The following is a 21,932-nucleotide window of genomic DNA, read 5'->3' on the forward strand; positions in this document are numbered from 1 at the left end:
CCTCAGGACTCAGCTCTGTCTGTAAAATATTATGTTTTAAAGTCACTCATTTCTTTCTGGAACTTTTTTCTCTAGGAAACAAAAATTGTGACACTTTTGGCACTTTCCTTTAATATTTGACTCACTTGATTAAACTTACTGTGAGCACGACTTTGTTGCACTTTCCAGAGGAAGGATTCTGGGACCTTCTGACATTTTCAGTAATCCTCTGTGTATTCAGGAAGTGAGTCATGCTGCAGGACACAGAACAAGCTACCATCTCATCAACCCTCATTAGGCTTCATTACTAAAGGTCACACACGCTGGGTTTACTTGTTATGTAGCATCCAGCATGCAGGACACACAGTATCAAAGGGATTTATTAGATATGTCTTCTGAGAGGTTTTTCTCATCATTGTCATTAAAGGAATCTGCAATTAGAAGGAGCTGGAGTCAATTAGCTGTGACATTAAAGACTTTAAATGACCTTTTTGGTCAGTGAAAAACAAGTTGCAGCATACTCAGTAGAGAAGTACACTGACATTAATAAGGTTGTTTCAAAAAACAACCAAGCCCTCTGTGGACAAATCAACTGGTAATCCACAAGGAGAACAGCTTTGTTCTACACGTATGTCTGAGTTGTTTGTTCTTTAATGTGAAAGCAATTAACAGAAACTTTACGTCAGAGAATTTCAAAGTTTGCTTGTGGTGATCAAACCTTTACCATGAAGTTGTTGTATCAGTTTTTATTATTTAGGCCACAAGGAAAGTTTTATGTTTATGAACATTTGTAGCCACAGATTCAACAACTCTTACTATTGAATTAATGTAGATGTCCTGTGAACTCCTCTGTAATTTTGAGCACATAACATTAGTCGATTATCAATTAATCAGTTAATGGAAAGTAATTTTGATAATGTACATATTTCTTTTCAAGCACAAGTATCTAAATATTCTCTCCTTCCAATTTTTCAGACATGAATATTTTCAGGTTTTCTTTTACTTCCATGATTGTAAACTGAAAAATCTTTTGGTTTGGACTTCTTGTCTGACAAAACAAGGCCTTTAAATAATCTCACTGATGGACTTTATTTTTACTATTATTTACTAGCTGCCATTTTATGGGTCACATGATTTAGTCAGTTAATGAAGGAACTAGTGTTGTCACAACACTGGGATTTCTAAACTTCTGTACAATACTAGCATTTTTGATACATAGGGAACATTCAACACAGTAGAAATGACTATAGTACACGTTAAATGTCACATTGTTTGAACATTTGGGTTTTGCTCAGGCCTTTGAAAATAATGTGAAGGGTTTTTGCCAGAAAAGGAGGGGGCGTCAGAAAAAGGGTTTGTCAATCAAATAAGAAGAGCTGGTCCACCTTAAAAGTCAGTCCATCTTAAGTGTGTCCATCAACAAACAGACTGAACTGTACACACACTACACTGCTACACTCACCGCTATAATGTTACTTTAAACATCATACTTTACTCTCTCCCACCCAACCACATACTGTTACGCACACAACCCTCACACAGCGTTATTCCTGAGAAGAGTTAGCTACTTGTGTTACTCACTTTAGTTCAATAAACAACCTACATTTTTTTTCAGTTCTTGCAAGACCTCTGATGTGTCGCCATCCATTTTATTTGTATTTTTGATTTAAGTTTAGCTATTTCTGTCTGAATTGATGTGATTTTTTAAGGTTTTACCTTTGACATTACATGGCTGGACGGATCCACTTGAATGGGTTGGGGGAGGAGAAGATGATCGTTGCCACTTCCTGCCACCTGTATATGTAGGTGATTGATACTGTTATATTGAATTTTGGGAGCATGTAACCCTCAATCCATTTTACTGCCCAAACCTGACTCAGTGCTGATGCAGTTAATGTGAGCTGGAGCACCGAGTTTGTGTTACCCTCTGACTGCCTTATTACAGACATGTACACTGTAGATAACCATGAAAAGGTATTGTTGTAAAAAAAAAAGGAAAATGTATGTTTTTACATCTTTATTTATGCACGTAATGAAATGCCTTCATTCATTCGACCTCCCCCAATGGTTTTCAGTGGTTTTTAAACTAAACTAAGTTTTGCTTTACGTCCTCAGACCTTAACAAATATTCTCTAGTTGTTGTCAAAACGCTGTATAAATGATGAACCCCAGCATTTGACATGATGTATAGCCCCAATAAAGACAGAAAGTCCATCACATAATGTCAGATATCACTTATATTTACAATATAATTAACCCCCCAACGTTTAAAATCTGTACCCTTTCAATTAATTGGAATCATTTCATGTGAGATAACATATAAACCACAGATAGATGTGGCACCATAAACTGAGTCTGGGCCGCCATTACTGCATGTATAACTGAGTACTGAATTTTTATAATGACACTGACACAGAAACTGTATTTCTCATGGATCAGTCTTGTCATGGCTAACACCGGACATGCTTAATTAGGTCAGCATCTGCACAACCATTGATCTAATGTATCTGATTAGTGATTTTTCTTCATAAATCATAGTTCAATCCAGCCTACTTTAAAACGCATATCACTTTCAATAAAATAAGTTGTACCTGGTCATGTTTGTTCAAAAAGAGGAAAGAAACTTCTGGAACAAACTTGTGTTGCATCACAGTCCACTGAGGAAATGTGCTTAAGGTCAAAGTCAGTAATTATGCTCTTTGTTGGGAAGCAGTCAGTGATCCCTGTGGAGCTGCTCTTTAAACACAGCAAACAACAGTCCACCAGGAATTAGCTTTGTTCCTTTAAGCTTTGCACTCGATGGTAGGTCTGCTCACCCTTTCAAAAACAAAACTTACCTTTGACCCGCTGAGGACAAACTTTTGTCATCAGGGTACTGAACATTAAGAGCCTCTCAGAGAAAAGTTTAGTTAAAATGAGATGTTTCAACACTGTATTTATATTCCAGATACCTTAACAACAACAACCAGTATGCTATAAAAAAAATATATAGTTGGGCGCCCCAGGTATAGAGGACCTCATGGTTCGAATCCAACCTTTGGCTCTGTGCCTAAGTCATCCCCCGCTCTCTTATCCTGTTTTCTGTCATCTCTCTAACTTAACAGTAGTCAGTTATCAGTAACACCATGACAAGGCTAAAACAAGAAAACGTCAAATAAATATAAAGCGTAAATAAATATTAAAACATATATATAAAAGCAGTATACTACAAACCCTGTATGAATATAATATGATTGCCATTGTTTTATGGCCTGACTTAAGTTTCCTCTTTGTAAAACATGAACTAATATGTACATACAGAGGATGACTGACATAGTTTTAATTATCTGGTTATAAATGAAAAGAACACAAATGCCACAAATGTAAGTTTGCTAACACAGACCTGGAGTTACACAAGCCATTCGTAGTAGCTTATATTGATTCTTTTTTTAAAATCATGTGAACTGTCCTCCTGAATTAGCGACTCTTTAGATGCAATTGAGGAGTAATGATGGATTAAAAGATGAGATCTTGCTGGTTGTACTTACAGGGGTTTTCCATCGTCATCTTTGGTCTCGCTGAGTCAAACTGATTTGCTTTTACAATTCTGGTTTTAACATGCAGAGCTGAGTCCGGGCAGCACCTGAGATGGACCCTCTCTGGAGTGGGTCCATTTTGTAGTCTGTAATTTAATCTGAACTAACTGAAATGTTTACTCTGTGTTTAACAGAGCTTTTCACTCAAGGACATTCCTTTCTTTGTGTTGTTCTTTCTGGGAAACCTCTAGAAAATGATAGAACCATTAACAAAAAAAGAAGTTTTCTTCCATATTACAGAGGCGACTTTAATATTGCTTTAAAATATAGAGAATACAGAGTAACCTTAGAAAAGTGACTTTGATCAGTTTGACAGCTGAACAGCTCGGCTTTAATAGCAGGAACCTGAATCTCAGGCTCTCCATAATAGTTTGCTATTTTATTTTACAAAGTGTGTTGTAGTGTTTAAACCACCAGCAGCACCTGCGAGTTCTGCCTCATCATTTTGTGTCTCATTCCTTATGTATTTCTTCTATATGTTGCAGGGCTGGGAGGCCTTTTACATGTCTGTGCCTTGAAGCCTACTGTGTCTGAATCAGTCAGAAAATTACAAGTGAAGGTGGTCAAAAGCAGAGTGGTGGTTTGCTCAGCTGGTCATAATCTTCCCATGTTACAGGCATCAGTCTTGTTGTGTTCCTGAATATTTGTCTTTCTGTTAGCACAGTTCAGACAAATCTGTTTTCTCATATCGCCTACTTGTTTATTACACACAGAACATTTTGCCTGTGATACAGATTAACAATATAATGTTCACACTCACTCAAAAACAGCCTTTTATTTTTTTAATTGACACCAATGGCGTGTAACAAATTATATTATGAAAGGATAATACAAAAGAATAAGCAGATTGGTCAGTAATGAAAACCATCATTAGTTTCAGTCCTTCACAAATACAAAATTACTCAACCACCTATCACTGTAAAATTCTGAGTGCAAAAGATCTTATGATTTGATATATAATCATATGTCACCGTGTATTATTCTTCATTGGGTGCTTTCACTTTATTAAAGCTTAGTTACAATTCAGACTTTTTATTGTGGTATTAGTAAAAACTTCTCTTTTCATAAACAACATATTGTGTGAGGTGCCCTCTGGTGGTGAAAACATTAACTGCCTGATGTCATTAACACAAATCACATTCAAATGTTTCTGAATTATAAAATATCAAAATATCATTAAACATCACTGTGGTTATCGTGTGATTCATATTAAACTGGACCAGTAAACTGACTCCCAGAGAACTGACAACAATGTGGATATTCAAACTGATATCATTACAAATGATTTCAGCATTAATGTTTAATAATCTGATGAGTACACTCCATATGTGACACAGAAATTATTTAACTGCAGTAAATACTGATTTATATTGTTATTTTATTGTACAGACCTACTCAGTTGGTGGCTTGTGGACCGCATGTAATATTTCTTCACTAAAGTAAATTTCACGATCAGCTGACCAGTCACTCTTTAAGGGCAAAAGGCTAGGTTCAGGTTCAGGCTCAGCTTGAGGTTCAGCTTTAGCTGAATCCGGTCCCTCATAGAGCCTGTTAGACAGAGAGGAAGTCAAAATCCAAAAATACATATATAATATACCCTACAACAACCCTACAACAATACAACAATAATAGAAGAATTTGAATTTTGATTCTTTCATTTAAACATATCAGTACTTGTTTGTTTATAACATATACACACAAATTACATATAATATGCTTGCACGAAGTCGATAGTCAAACTGAATAAAAGCACAAAAATATTGAAATACATTATTTCTATATCATCAGTCTTTCTGCCAACTGTGCACCCCCTTTTAGTCTGCACTACATGGACTATTCCACGTTACGCAACACAGTCATCACGCCATCATGCCATCATGCCATCATGCCATCATACCTGTGTTTCGGGACTTATTTGGGCAGGTCCGGTACCTCTTGTATAGAAATTATTATTATTATTTTTTTTAAATGTATAGAATAAATTGATCATATTCATATATAGATTTATAGAACAAAACCTGTCCTGTTTATTAAGATTTAACGTCATTTGAAAGAGTCGGAGATTTGTTGATGCACTGAAAAGCTAACTGGGTCATCAAACCCGGCTCTGACACAGCAAAAACTTCTGGAATTTGCCGCATCTGGGGAGCAAGCAGAGAGGAGCAAAAGGTTGTTATTTCAATGCAAACATGTCAAAAAGACAGTTAATTGACTGTCTTTTTTCAAAAAGAAGGAAAAGTTGCATGACACTTCAAAACGAGTCAGAAAAGCCTCGACAAGCGGCGATGAGTGCAGTTACAGCGATTACAAAACCGGCTGCAGCAGGAGGCTAGCGCCGCAACAGCTAGCCAGGTTCACCAACAGCTAGCCAAGTCGGAGCAGGAGGAGTGTACCGTGGCAGCAGCTGGTCAGGTTCACCACCAGCTGGAGCGGGAACCAGCTACAGTGCTAGCAGTCAGCCAGGTGGTCCACCAACAGCTGAAGCAACAGGCGGGTACCCCGGCATCAGCTTGCTTGATTTTACAGCAGGAAGATTTAGAAATCAGGGTACTTGAGGCCATGTCAGATCGGCCAGGGCACTACACTGAACTGAGCCAGAGGGGAATTGAGGAAAATGTCACAGTGAATGGAGGAAAATCAAGCAAGAAATTACTCGATCTGAAGTAGTTTTTCCTAACTGTGCCTCAGAACTTGGAGGACCATATGTTATCTCAAGGAGGCCGGTTGCCAGATAAAACTGGATATAACAAGTTCATTGAGGAGTTGAAGGTGCTTTACACACAGTACTTTTCTCAAATGAACTTGATTTGCACTCCCAACCATGGCCAAATCATAACATTTATACCATGGATATTATTAGAAATTCAGACTTGTAAGTCCTACAGCATGGTAAGTGGGCATCTGCATGTTCTTTTCAGCACCGTGGACCTGTGCCCGTCTCGTCATCCCTGCGCTGTCATATGTACTAGTAGATGTCTTGAAGAAGGTGTATTTGGATTGCTCAAGCATAGCTTTACCAGTATATAGCTCTACACCACCAGATAAATCAGTCTACAAGGTATAAACTGCAAGTGAGGAGACAGCCGTGTCTTTCAATCTGTTTTCTTTTTTGAAATAAATATTTATTTAACCCTGGAATAACAAATGTCAGGTCTTTACTAATATTGTATAACCGAGGTCATATATAAATCTTTGTTAAGAGTTGAAGAGTCAAGATTATCTTGTCTGTGAGAAACATGCATTAGTCAGGGGCTGAAGAAGATCAAGAAATCTAAAGTTGAAAACAAATCTATTTGCACACATACATGCCTTAGGACAATATAAGAGTTTGCAATATTTTAAAAAGGATGTTTAATCCAATATGGATTACACTGGCTGAGTGAGATTAAAGAAAGGAAGGATACTGACTTTTGTTCATCCCTTGTATGGAGTATCTCATTATGTGATAAAAGGTACATTAGAAACGGTAGATGCAGGGGCCCCCAAATGACTGTACGCCTGGAGCCCCCAAAGTGGCTAAGTTCGTCACTGGTACCAGCTATTTACATTGCAGAGGTATTCAGTTAGAGAAAACAACAGAACGCAAAATCCAATCCGATCTGATGGAACGTATACATGGAGGAGTAATGCGACTATCAATCGAATAATCTGGGTGCTTTAATTCGACTATGAGATATCCGATCCGGTCCGATTTTAGTCAGACTAAGGTGTATACATGCATGTTAAAGATCCGTTCATAGTCAGACTAACCAAGTAATTTGGTTTTCTTGTGTGTCATGTAAACGCACTGAGTGGTTATTGAGGAGCCCACACAGAATGCTGAAGTAGAGGGAGCAGCTAGCCAAGAGTAAGAGAGGGAGAGCCTGTATTACAGATGACACAAAATGTTGATGTAGAGGGAGCATCAAGCCAGGAGGAGACTGAAACCAGAGGGAGGCAAACATTCTTACACCTGCTTTGACTAACCCACCCAAATGATCCTGCCCATGTACTGCAATTAAACATTAAATATGATGAGGCCTTCATTCAGTTGTGCAACAGTACTGGACCCTGTCAACCAGTGCTCTCATCCCTTCCAAAAAATGAAGAAGGGCGGTCATTTCAAAAGAAATGGTATGAGAACAACACATGGCTAGAGTGTTCCCCAAGTCTTGACGCCACGTTATGTTTCAGCTGCCGTCATTTTTTGAGTGAGGAAAAATACACAAGCCGCAAAACATGGAAATCAGGAGTTAATCGGTGGAGAAAGGCTCTAGAGAGAATTAAAGAGCACAGTGCCTCAGAATCACACATGTGCGGTATGGTGAGGTGGAACAACTTTAAAAAGAGATCACTGGAGGCAGCTTTTGAAATGGGTGACCGTGCATCACAAGCTGCTAAAGACAGGGAAAGAGAAAAAAAAAAACGAGAAATCTTGTCCCGCTTACTAGCCACAACTCTTTACCTGGCAAGACAGGGCATGCCTTTTAGAGGAGACGATGAGACCCTGTCAAGCCAAAATCGAGGCACCTAGAGTTGGTGCAGCTGTTTAGCAAATATGACAGTGTAATTAGATTACACCTGGAATCCATAAAAGAGAAGCAGGGACCTGGTAAAAGACTCCCTGTCTCACCGCTCTCCAGCAGAAGTCAGAATGATATGATCAAAGCTTTGGCCATATCAGTCAAACGAGTAATCCAAAAAGAAATCCAAGCGAGTGAAACCTTTTCAATTCTTATGGATGAAACCACAGATGCTGCACACACTGAACAGCTTTCTTTTGTTATCAGGTACGTGCATAACCTGCAAATCAAGGAGCGCTTTCTTCAGGTGTGTAACGCTCATACCACAAGTGGAGATGCTCTTGAAAAGGTAGTGATAGCTCTACTGGAGGAGAATGATCTGAAGTTGGAAAACATCTGGGGTCAAGGGTATGGTCAAGCGGACGCTTTAAGGGACTTCAGTCAAGAATTTTAAAAAGAAATCCAAAGTCCTTGTACGTACAATGTCAGGCACATTGCCTTAAATGGTGTTTGTTGAAAGTGCAAAGTCGAACATCTGTTTTGTCAGCTTTTTCAACTTAGTTGAAAAACTTGGCCAACTCATCCAAACGACACTGCATATTGAAATGCAGAAGACAATGTACCCTGATCAGCATCCACTGGAGCTGCAGAAGCTGTCAGACACGCGGTGGGCCTGCAGAGAAACTGCCCTTTGCACTCTGAGGAAGGTCCTCCCAGCTGTCATGCAGTTTCTTGAGGAAATGACACAGCAAGACCCACCGGACTCTTCAGCAGGTAATGCAATGATTCTTCTCAAGAGCATCAACTTTGAATTCTTCCTGTGTCTGGAGATCACCTGTCCAATCTTCCAGGTGACTGCAATGACAACTGATGCTTTGCAGCAGAAAGACATACCTGGCTGCAGCATACAAAGTTGTTGATGTAGTTTTTCAGAGGCTGGCCCACAGCAGAACAGAGGAGTTTGAGAACATGTATAAACAGGCTACAGAGAAGGCTGCATAGTGTGGGCCTGGACCCCCCAACTGAGATTCCTGGTCAAGCTAGGAAGAGGAAAATGCCAGCAAGGTTCAAGGTCATTGCCACAACAGCTGCTGCTGACCACACTTTCCCTGCTTTGCAAGACTACTACCGTGTTAAAGTGTTTTACGTTTTCATGGACACAATGACACAAGAGCTTCAGAGACGCTTTTAAGGAGAAGATAACTCCACAATGGAAATCCTGAATGCCCTCCACTGCCTGACAGTCCCAGAGAACTGGAAAACAGCAAAAATTCCAACAGAAGCACTGCAAGCTGTGAAGAAACTCTGCCAATTCTACAACATTAAAGAAGAAGACAATGTGCAGACAGAACTTAAGGTCTTCCATACTTCATACTCATGCCCCTCATCAATCAGTGTGACATCTATTCTTTCAGTGGTCAAAGAAAAAGAATGCACGTCTGGTTTTCCCTAACTTGACTGAGCTGCTGAAGACATATGGCACCCTCCCGTTGTCTACAGCAACTGTGGAACGTATTTCTCAAAACTGAAGCTGGTGAAAACAAAACTTTGCACCCTTTGCACAGAGGAGAGTTTGTCAGAGCTTCTTTTACTGGCAATTGAGAAGGATATTCCAATCAACCTCAGTGAATTCATTGATATTTTTCAGAGCATGGGCAACAGTAAGTTGCTGTTATAACTGCAACAAAGAAAAATGCCACTGTGATGTGTAAAAAACACAGAGAGACACAGACAGACCAGACAGACACTGACAGAGACACAGACACAAACACAGACAGACACAGACACAGACACAAACACAGACAGAGAGACACAGACAGACCAGACAGACACTGACAGAGACACAGACACAAACACAGACAGACACAGACACAAACACAGACAGAGAGACACAGACAGAGACAGACAAACACAGACAGACAGACACAGACAGAGACTCAGACAGAGAGACACAGACAGAGACTCAGACAGAGAGACACAGACAGACAGACAGACAAACAAAGACAGACAGATACAGACACAGAGAGAGACACAGACAGACACAGACAGACAGATACAGACACAGACACAAATACAGGCAGACACAGAAAGACAGACACAGACAGATACAGACAAATGCAGACTGACAGACACAGACAAACCCAGACAGACACAATATGAATATGTCTGTCAATAAATACAGGATAAAACATTTAATGTTGAAGTCATGTTTGTGTCAAAACAATTGGTTGCATGTGGTTTTACTGAGGTTAGAAAACAAAAATAAAGCTGTGAAATTAAAATGAAGAGGTATCAGAAATTGATTAATTTTTATCCTCCAATTTGATTAAACCTGAAAAGCAAGGACTCCTGGAAGAGTAGCCACAGTTAAACAGTCCAGTGTCTTATCGTGATCTAATTTCAACTTAATACATTATCTGCTTCATATTTCCTAAATTAATGCACAGCTTGAAGTATGGCCTTGTGGATATAGGCTGTATCTTCACCCCTCATTCTCTCAATGTCAATGTACCCCATCAGGGACTAATTTTGCATTTACATTCTTAATGAATATGTGTTGCTACCATTCAACTGGTTATATTGCAAGGTATGTTTCTGTATGGTGTTTCAAATTCGTGCTCCATGTGCCCCCTTTAAACTTTGAGCACCTGCCCCTCCAAAGGTCTCTGCGCGGCCCTCCAACAACAATGGAGGGAGGAGAGAGATGCACATTTTCGAGCTGGAAATACAGTCATTATTTTGAGTTTGTGTCAGCAAATTTACACGTAATTGTCCTCATGCTGAAAATGTGACTTGTCGCATATGTGACATCACTCTCCGTGACGCAAGAAGAAAGCAAAAATATATATTAAGGTTCGTTGTACACTCTGTCCTGGCGACAAAGTACCATCAAGCTTCAAAAACTCAACGTCAAATTTGAAGAAACATTTGGAGTCGCAGCACAGTAAAGTTTACAGAGCAAGTCCCACCAGGTGGTATTAAGCAGAGAGCTGCGAGCGAAGCACTTTCAATAAAGTGAGTATTGGCAAAGCTGGTTGTCATTTTTATGTTGACACAGTAGGGAAGTTGTTGGCAGCTGCTGAATGTAATTAATACAGCAACTTGTAATCTAACTTAGTTACATTTAAAGACACATGATCAGTTACTAAGTAACTTTTTAAAGGAGTAATCAGTAATCAGATTACTTTTTCAAGGTAACAGTGGCAACGCTGTTTGAGAACGCATATTTTTGTGTTTGTAATGCATAATAAACCCACGACCATCTTTAGGATTGTCATTCAATAGAATTCAGCAGAATGTAGGCTACAGTCTCACACAAATGTGAGAGACAGATGTGCAGTGGGACAGAAAATGGTTCTTGATGATGTGAAGTCTGAAGAACTCAGACTTTTAGTGTTACTGCTACAGCTAGCTTAGCTACATCTGAATGTCACAGAGGCTACATGACATCATCATAAAGGAATTATGCTTAGGGCACCATAATGGCTAGCAGCGGCACTGGCTATTCTACCTTGATTGCTGTATCTATTTATGTCACTACCATTTAAAATCTGAACCAGTCAGTTTCATTAATGGGACAAACAAATTTTGTGATTTATGTGGAATGGTAAGAAATCAAGGATCAAATATAGTACTTTAACTACCAGTAGGGTGGGAGGTGGTATGTCTCTATCTAGTCTTAGAGATTATTACTACTCTGCCCAACTAAAGACTATAATTTTCTTGTGTGACAGTGAATATGAAGCAAGGTGGAATGGGATGGAGAAATAATGTAATGGTGTCCTAATACAGGGAATGATTGGAGATCATAAATTAACAATAATTTGTCAGGACCACTTGAGTCCACTTCCCTCATTCACTTTGCACACCTGGTTTGATGTGGTAGGGCAATTACATTTGTGGACCCAGGTGAAAAAACTTAGTTGGGTTGCACATGAAACAGAATTTAAACCAAACTGCATGGATTCTAAATTTAAATGCTGGTTGAAGAAAGGTATTACTGTTTACTTTACCATAATGGTGAAAAATAAATTACAACATTTTCAGACACTGAAAGATAAATATAAATTAGAAAAATATGATTTCTTTAGATACTTACAGCTACACCAATATTTTATTAAAGAAATTGGGGAAAATTAGGCAATTTCGTATCCCAATGAAATACAATGAACAGTTAAAGCATACATGCTCAAAATCAGTGGTTTCTAAACTTTACAATGAAATGACAAAGAGGAGGGGGGGCTACTACATCCTAAATTGAATTATAAGATATCCAATCAGCAATGGGCGAACATGTGCAAAACTCCCTTCTCTACCTTTTGCTTTATGTGTTGGTTTGAATTCTTTTGGAAGAACCTTGTCTGTTTTTTTATTACTCCAAAAATGAAGACATACCTGACATCAATAGATCATAGCTGTTGGAGAAAATGTGGGAATGAATGAGCACACACCTCCGTTTTGTTTTATTTTATTTTTTTCCCCCCGTCTGTCCTGTACACTATCAAACACGGAAACCTGTTCAAACCCTCTTGTCCATAACCCTGAATGTAAAATCTGTTGCATGACAATTGTGGATGTAATAATGCTACCCGGCAACGATGTTTGATGAACTGTACTGTTACCCGTTTCTCTGTAAAAAAAAACGAATAAAAACTTAGTTGAAAAAAAAACCAAACAGCTCACATACCTGATATGTAAATATCAGATAAGACAGTCAAGTGCTTTCTTGGGACTAAGCAGTGCATGAGTGAGTTTACCAGCTAAAAATTGAATTTAAGATCTGTTGCATCATGACCAATGTTGTTATTGCACATAAAGTGAAGATCATTGTGGTATATGTTAAGACACAATAAGACATTTCAAACAGCCATTTGAGATGTTTTGATTTGTTTAAGCAAGCCCCAGTTTGGCTCACCAACAATAATATTTAATTATACTGTAGCTCAGCTGCTTTAAGTAGAACAGATTGGGGTGGCTATACCAAGTTATGTTAATGACTTGAAATGTACTCAAGTGTAAGGGTAGACTAAGTATCAGCCCTGGTTGTTTGACATTTCAACACAAAGACTTTGATGGTTACCGTGAAAGACATATCGTTTTTCAGTTCCTTGATTTTTATTAAACTGGTATTGGTATTGGCCCTGAAATACCATATCGGTCGACTCCTACTCATGTCACATTGCCTTATGTGGCTGCTGTAAAATGACCAGAACAACAACTGTTATCAACTTAGTTACAGAGAGGCTTTGTGATTTCTCAAAATTGTTTCATCATTTGTGTTTTTTTATTAGTTTCATTCAGTTACTAAGGTGAATCAAACATTTTTAAGAGCTATTTTAAGTAAGCATCATCACGGTTGTCTTAGGATGGACGTTCATGGTACATAGGAGATACATTTTGAAGTACTTCCTGAAAGTTTTGTCTCGTAGCCCGTAGACAATAGGGCTTACAAGGCGAGGGAGGATTTGGTTTATAATGAACAAAACAAAGTATATGGCACTTAGACTTCCTGGGAATAAGTATCTGAGAACATGAAGTAGCATAGGTTGCACATAAACCATCATACACAACAGCACCTGAAAGCCATGAAGGAGAAGAGTGTTTCTGGCCTTTTTAGCATCTGTGTTGGCAGCTTTGGCTACAAACAAAATTCTGAAATAAGTGTAGAACAGAGTCAACCAAACCCCTACCAGAAACAACATGTGGGATGCATCCCTCTTCTTTAAACTATACTTGCTCCGAAACACTGCATCCCTAGAGCACATCACTTTTGAATATATGAACTCCAGAGGTTCGATTGCAAAAAGGATGAAGACATCCGGCAAGACAGAAAATGAACTGCACGTCCACATTATGCCAATTACAATGTATGTTCTTTTGACTGAACATAAGTTGTTGTAGCGAAGGGGAATGCAGACAGCAATGTAGCACTCAGCTGCCATAAAAGCTATGTTCAGAGGGGTGTTTTGTGTGGTCATAATGGCCGGGACCACCAAGAGACAACAGTGGTAGACATAGATGGTTTGGAAGGCGTAGGTGATGATGAAGAGGGAAATGCTGGTTGTCAGCTGAATCATGTCGTTGAACACCAGGTGGATGAAAAGGATATAGCGTGGGTTCGACTTGAAGATCTGAATTGTACAAATATAGAGTTAGAGTGTAGTAAAACACAAATCCCTAACTGCTTTAAAGCTGAAAGGATTAGTCCATTAATTGATTAGTAATATAATATTAGATATTTTAGGATATGTTGCTTTCCTTTTTTTCCTAGAATAATTCATATAATTGTAAACTCATGCTTTTTTGATGCTGTGTAAAATATAAGAAAACTAAATATTTTGGATTTTAGACTACTAATCAGACAAGATTAAACATTTCCATATATCAGTATGGGCTCTGCAGAGTAACACAAGAATCAATAATTAAGAAAAATACTTGATTATTTAACAAAGACAGTCATTTTACAGTCACATGCTTTTTGTGCATAAGTTGAATATTAAAGGGGCAATGTGTAAGACTTTTAGTTTAAAACATTAAAAAAGATCTTGAAAATGAATGAGATCATGCAAAGAAATAGTAGTTTGCTACACATGTCATTTGACTCTTAATGGACACGCATACAAATTTTGAGTTGTGTATAGCCTCCCACATGTATCTAATGTAGTCCATTAACTTAATACACTACAGCATTAGAATGAACTTGAACATCTGTCAATCTATATGCCTGATAATCAATACTTTACCATAAAATCCACCTGTCTTACTAACATCCATATCGTACATGTGCCTCTACTTAATTAGAACCCCTAGTTGCACAGCTAACTTGCAGATGGAAGCTACAGCTGCCCCTTATTTGAGTATAAATTCAACTTGAATTCTTACACATGGCACCTTCAACATTCAACCATGGTCATGTCATGTTTCTTTAGTTACTTCATCACACAAATTGTATGTGCACTGGAAGAGAAGGTCAAGCAGTATAAAAGACCACTTCTTTCATTAACATGAATTCCAACTAATTTAATAATACTTCTCAAACCCACTTGTTTGTAAGAAAAATAATAGAAGAAAGGAGAAGAAAAGAGCAGAGTGCTGCACAGCTTCAAACACATTATACACATTGTACTACCCTATTTACCTTTTGTGCCTAACTGTAAAAACTAGCAGATTCAGTGAAATACATACATGATGTTTACTGAATGTGTGGACCATGTTGGCATTGATGTAGTTGATGGTGATGCCCAGGACAACAACGATTAAATTCCTTCCAAGAGCTGTAAAAAACCTGTCCAGGTAATTCACAGCTCCTGTCACATTGCTGTCCACAGGTGTGAAATTCATGTCTGCAGTCGATGAACTTGTGTAAAAAGCAGAGGACACAGTATAATGAATTGAATGTCATCTAAAAATCAGCACCTATAAAGGGCTGCAGAAGTAGTCAAGTGAAGCAGATCAGTTCAATGAATGAAGCAGTTCAATACTGACCTGAGATAATATATTGTGATCTGGACATCAGTCCCCATCAACATGACTGTGCTGTCGAATGAGTTTATAGAGACATAACATCAGTATATGTGTGCTTCTGATCTGAAACACACCTTTTTGGTAGAGCTAGACCAATAAATCAACCAGGTTAATAGCTCCACCAGTACTTTATCTCTGTTAAAATAAAAGTTAACCTATCAGAGAACACTGACAATGCCTTTATTTCTGTTAAATGTCCCACTCAATTCAACATGAGAGATTTGAATGAGTAATTATACACATTGTTAATGTTAAATAGTTTCAAAGGTCAATGTTTTAGATTCTTAAAGGATAGAAATAGAAGAAAACAAATAATTTGTCTTCTTACTTTAAACCCAGAAACTTTTTCTCAGAATAAATAAGATTATAATTTTAAAAACAAAGTTCACAGTGCAGATCAAAAACACATCATCCACTGAAGTGAATAAATGACAGGCCACCTTCAGTAACTCATATGTTGTGTATATATGTGTATGTTTTGCTGAGTGCCACATGAGTGTGAGAGCAGTGCAATATGTTGTCACAGGCCTCGTCTCACAACTTAAAACCTTATGTATCCATCAAGTAGCAGATAATGTAACATTTAGCCAAGCACAGGGCTGTTAAACATTTACATCATATAGAGTTTTTTTCTGAGTATTTGATTTATTTTCCTATTTCCACTACATTGTACAGCTGTACTTCAGAAACACTGAATAACTTGACATACTGTACAGCTTCTGCTTGTAATGTGCCAAGCACATAAACACTTAAATTTTGATCTCCAAAAATGTGTAACAGTCGTGTGTCTGGCTAAATGTTAACTGAGGAGTTTACTTGTTAAACCGTGTGGTTCACAGAAGTTTTACCAGTATTACCCTGGTTTGTGTTTTAGTGCTCACTTTACACAACAGATACCTTTTCAGGTACTTCCTGAGAGTATTTTCTTGAAGGCCATAGAGATTCAAGATGTTTTATTGTCATATACACATAGTTTACACCAGGCAATGAAATTCTTAATTTTCAAGTTTCCCGACACACAAAATATAAAAAGCACAGAAATATTAAATATAAAATATACAGTATATTTATAAGAAGATGTATAAGTGACAGGCATGTTTGCGTGTGCAAAATTCGCATTTAGCAGCCAGCCAGGTTCAGAGGAGTGTTTTCAGTGGTGAAAACAACAAGCAGGATGAAGAGTAACAGACAGAGACATTTATTTTGTAGATGATGTAGCAGATGACAAACAGCATGACAGTCAGGGTCACTTGGATCATGTTGTTGACCACCAGGTGAAAGAAAAGTATATACTGAGGATTTGTGTGGAAGATCTGGAGGGTGGGAACAAAAGCAGACAGGGTGTGAGAAAAAGTTTGAGGTCCGAGGTGAGGTGACTTACAGACATAACTCTAAAACTGAATACTCAACCTGGTTTTTGCTGAAGCTGTGAATGAGGCTTGCGTTGATGTAGTTGATGGAGATCCCAAGAACCACAACAATCACATTCTCGGTCACAGGTTTAGTGAAGGAGTCTTGATACTGTAATACCACAGTCAAGTTGGCAGATGAGGCGTTCATCTGTCGAAAGCTGAAGAGAAAAGGATAATTATAATATACCACAGCAGCAGCTGGTCAGGTTCACAGCCAGCCGGAGCAGGAGCCAGCAACAGCAGTAGCAGTCAGCCAGGTGGTCCACTAACAGCCAGAGAACAGTAGATGCAGGGGGCCCCAAATGACTGTTCGCCTGGAGCCCCCAAATGGCTAAGTTCACCACTTATAAAAAGGACATTGGATGAGAGGTTTATGCACGCAGCTCTCTTTACTTTCAATCAAAACGAGACTTAACAATTTCAGACAAAAACAGCTGCATACTAAACATGCAGCGAGGCATTACCAAACAAACACAGATTAATTTGTCCTGGACGAAAATAAGCTTCAAGAGTTTGTTTTCGCCATTGTATGTGAAAGTGAAACCTTCTCCGTCCATGCTCGGAACAACTTTTGGGACCCATCCCCTCCACACGTTAGCCACTTACAATGCCATTCCCCCTTCCCCATTCCTTCCACTTCTCACACACATTAGCCTGCTACCTGTAATTCCAAAGTCAAGTTTATTTGATTTGCCCCTCCCACATACCAGTGTATGTAACCAAAATCTGCAAACTCACTGGTTGCACATGCAGGACAAAATGTAAAATTTTGTTGCGCATTTTGATCACAGTCTGGAGTCCTGTCAACATTACCATGAACACAATCATATCCGTTTCCAACACATTCATTTATTTGTGGAGGTCCACCACAATAGCAACATTTGCCGCCGTATATTGATTTTTTATTTTTTGAGCCCCGCAAAATGACTAATTTTACAGTCTTTCCAATATAATTTGGAGAGTCTACAAGAGCCTTCCAATTACATTTTAGATTCACAACACTGGACTTGCTTTTTACTTAATACTGAACCACAGATAGAAATCATTGTGAAATGAGAAAACTTATGGTGATAGACAGACAGATAGACAGATAGATAGATAGATAGATAGATAGATAGATAGATAGATAGATAGATAGATAGATAGATTAACATGAAAAACCAAATGAGTCTGCCGGCAAGTCAAGAGTTTGAAATTATCAACAGTTTTCAACTGTTCATTGTGTTCAACCGCGCATGTTATTGTAGAGATACACATATCCTTTCAGCTGCTGGATGATTGTTGCAAACTATTAACAAATGTAATTTCAAAAATCTAAACTGACGATGCACACTGCCACCTCACAAATTCACAGAGCCGTGACTGTTCTTGATCCCAAGACATTCGTCCTGGACTACTATATATATCAAGTAATTCACCAGACATCTCACTTAGTCTATGTATGATTCACATATACCACCATTGTCAAGGTAAGAACATATTCTGTGTTATTCTTTGTGTATTAGAAGACAAACTACAGAATTGTAGACTTTCCTTTTTTACTCATATATTGTGGTTGAGGCTCTTGTACAATAGAATATTGAAGATTTACAATTGAAACACTGAAACATTGAAGGATACAAATCAACTATTATAAAGTTTATTATTCATTTTGTTTGAGCCTTTTGCTGCCTCATTCATGGTGCTTTTGCTACTATCCCTTCATGGTGCTGTTCTTTTGCATGCTGGCTCAGTGGGATGACTGACTGGATGACTTAAATAATATCATGTTTAAATCACAAATGGTTGTTTTTTAACTTGAAGGAAATCAAATTAAGGTTTAGTGATGACTTTAATGATGGCTTTGTGTTATTCATATGTCCCGCTAAGTTATGACAGTATATACAAAACTAAGATGTATTATACCAGGATTCTGACACTCAAGCAGCTTAATGACACTCAGCCATCATTTATTTTGTTATTTACAGCTTATTCATTTATTGTGACATGTCAAAGTGACTTTTTTGAACATATTTTGAGTTCATTGATTAAAAGAATCTGATCAGGAATAATTTCTCATTAAATCTTTGAAAGTGTCATTGATTTGTGGCAGATTCTTGTAAATATCAGTGAAAAAACAACAATAACCCAACATAAATTAAATAAAACTGTTGTTGATAAACAAGGTTGGGATAAGGTAAGGTAGGATAATTTGTTCAGGAGTCATTGTTTACAGACAATTTTAGTCCAAATGTAATTGTCTTATTTGACTGAATATTTTGAAGCTTTGTATTCATGACACATGGTTCTTTTTTATGCTATTTTTGCATTTTTGTTCTTGCAAACTGCTGATCAATTCTGTTCTATTAACATATTCTAATGACTTAAGAAACAGCTGTCTCTGGTCAAACAGGTTTCAAGGACCCTGTTAGTTGACTCATGAGCCTTTCAAATACTGACAGGAATGTCACAGCAGTTGTCTATCGGGACAGCTTGAACATAGCTATAATCAAGAATGTGATTACAGTGGTTCTCTGCATCTCCATCAACTACGTCAATGGTGTCCTGGTACACACATTCAGGAAACATCAGGTATGAATCCATTTCTGGAAATTCATTGTGCCAACATATATCATTATGCTGAGTATATATTTACTTCATCCCTTTAGGAATAAGTATTCTCATATAGTCGGACTGTTTGTCTTCTTGTCCTCTTATATCTTAATCAATTCTGTTTTACCTGCAGGTTCTGAATATGAACCCTCGATACATCCTGTACATCCATCTGGTAATCAATGATATTATCCTGCTGACCTTGTTCACCCTTATTCAAGTCCTGAGTTACATCGTGTTCACTCTAAATGTGTCCTTCTGTATATTTTTGCTGATGATTAGTATACCTGCCACTCTTAACAATCCTGTAACACTAGCTGTTATGGCAGTAGAGTGTTACATCGCCATATGCTTCCCTCTACGCCACTCCCAGATCTGTACAGTAAAGAAAGCATATGTTGTGATCGGCCTGACGTGGGTTATAGGAACACTGTTTATCCTAACAGATTTATTTTTCACACTGGCAACAGAATCCATGGAATTCCTACATTCTAGAGTGTTTTGTCTGTCAAAAAATGTTTTCAGACACCCCAGTCATGCAGAGAAGAGCAATATTTCCAACATAGTGTTAATGGTCATTGTTTGGATAACTCTTTTCTATACATACTTCAGGATTATTTTTGCTGCAAAAGCAGCTGCTGCAGATGCAGAGAAAGCAAGGAACACTGTCCTCCTCCATGGCTTCCAGCTGATACTGTGTATGCTCACCTACGTTTATGGTCTTACTCTAGAAGGTCTCACATACTTGTTCCCAAGAGGGGTACTGGCCATTCGCTTTACTGTCTCAATACTCATTCATGTCCTGCCTCGGCTCATCAGTCCAGTAATTTATGGGCTACGAGACAAGACATTCAGAAAGTTCCTGCAACAAAACAGACTTGTATGCTTATAGATGGTGTATATCACATTTCAAACTCACTTCTCTAACATGAACAATGAGTTATTAAGTGCTGTTCACATCCCAATAATGTTCCAAACACAAAAATAAATTTTCATCATGCACTTTTACTCTGAACTCATTCGTAGATCATTTACAGTTAAAAAAGATTGATTAAGATTCTAAATTATGTGTAATTTTCATAAATGTGAGAAACAACTAACTCGTATAAAAGACAAGAGAAGGCTTCAAGGGCCCATGTCCATAAAGCAGTCTTTTTGGATCACTGTCATGTGGTTGCATGGCATGATCTACAGGTGAGAAAAATATAGTAAATATTATTGCAGAGGCCAGTACAAGAAAAGGGCAATGGTGACGTCACCAGCACCTTTCTAAAAAGTTGAGATCTCCTCTCACTTGAAGCACTCTGAATGACCGTACAAAAAAGGCAGAGTGCAAAACATAAGACGCTGGGCACTGGGCTGTTTCTCTGGGCAAACAATAAGAAAGCTTTTTGAACAAAAGTTTAGTTTATTTAATTTTAATGAATGGTTTGTTAAGATCAAATAAAGTGATAATCTAAAACACACTGGATTCATTTTTTATTTTCATTTTAACAGAATTATGTATCAGAAGAAAAAACAAGGGGTCAGACCAGAGTGATGTGTTCAGTTCATTGGCATTAGCAATGCGTTGAAAATATTATTTTACAGATTCCTTTGAAGCTTTAGTCTGTAACTATTTTTTTTTTGTTATATTTTCTAAAATTGTCGTTATGATCTGACAGTAGAATATCTGTGAAAAACCACTATCTGTGGGTCCACCCAGTGGCCCTAATTTGATGTGCAAGAATCCGCTGCTCCCAGATCAACACAACCATTCAAAACCAAGGGGAGTGTCTGAGAAGTGTCAATCATTCTCGTGCATACGCGGCTGGCCCCTCCCTCGCGCAGGTGCAGTTCCTGCTCTTACCTGCCCTACCATTGCCCGCGTCAAAGAGAAGAAGTAAGAAGACTGACCTAATTCACCAAATTTTGTTCATGTACAGTACATCCCTCACATTTTTGTAAATATTTAATTATATCTTTTCATGGGGAACACTGAAGAAATGACACTTTGCTACAATGTAAAGTAGTGAGTGTACAGCTTGTATAACAGTGCAAATTTACTGTCCCCTCAAAATAACTGAACACACAGCTATTAATGTCTGAACTACTGGCAACAAAAGTGAGTACACCCCTAACTGAAAATGTCCAAATCGGGCCCAATTAGCAATTTTCCCTTCCCAGTGTCAGGTGACTCGTTAGTGTTACAAGGTCTCAGGTGGGAATGGGGAGGAGGTGTGTTAAATTTGGTGTTATCACTCTCACACTGGTCACTGGAAGTTCAACATGGCACCTCATGGCAAAGAACTCCCTGAGGAATTGAAAAAAAGAATTGTTGCTCCACATAAAGATGGCCTAGGCTATAA

The 21,932-nt window shown here is 38.2% G+C and overlaps 1 protein-coding gene across 1 annotated transcript; it reads right to left on the reverse strand.

The window, feature by feature from the left end:
• Window positions 1-13,392: 13,392 nt before the first annotated feature.
• Window positions 13,393-17,140, reverse strand: LOC115582814 (odorant receptor 131-2-like). Its single transcript, XM_030419023.1, has 3 exons — window positions 16,991-17,140; window positions 16,769-16,893; window positions 13,393-14,062 (listed from the first exon to the last, which is right to left on the reverse strand). Exons 1-3 carry the CDS (start codon window positions 17,138-17,140, stop codon window positions 13,393-13,395), a joined length of 945 nt encoding a protein of 314 aa, XP_030274883.1.
• Window positions 17,141-21,932: the final 4,792 nt, after the last annotated feature.

Source organism: Sparus aurata, chromosome 6 (genome assembly GCF_900880675.1).
Source record: "Sparus aurata chromosome 6, fSpaAur1.1, whole genome shotgun sequence".
Taxonomy (NCBI): domain Eukaryota; kingdom Metazoa; phylum Chordata; class Actinopteri; order Spariformes; family Sparidae; genus Sparus; species Sparus aurata.

Excerpts from the sequence above, each read along its gene's own strand:
- LOC115582814 (XM_030419023.1), bottom strand. The coding sequence starts at position 17,140 with ATGAACGCCTCATCTGCCAACTTGACTGTGGTATTACAGTATCAAGAC. Across the intron at positions 16,894-16,990 it reads ACAGCTTCAGCAAAAACCAG|ATCTTCCACACAAATCCTCA; the intron begins GTTGAGTATTCA and ends CCCACCCTCCAG. Across the intron at positions 14,063-16,768 it reads TACAAAATAAATGTCTCTGT|CTGTTGTCTCTTGGTGGTCC; the intron begins CTGTTACTCTTC and ends CTATGTCTACCA.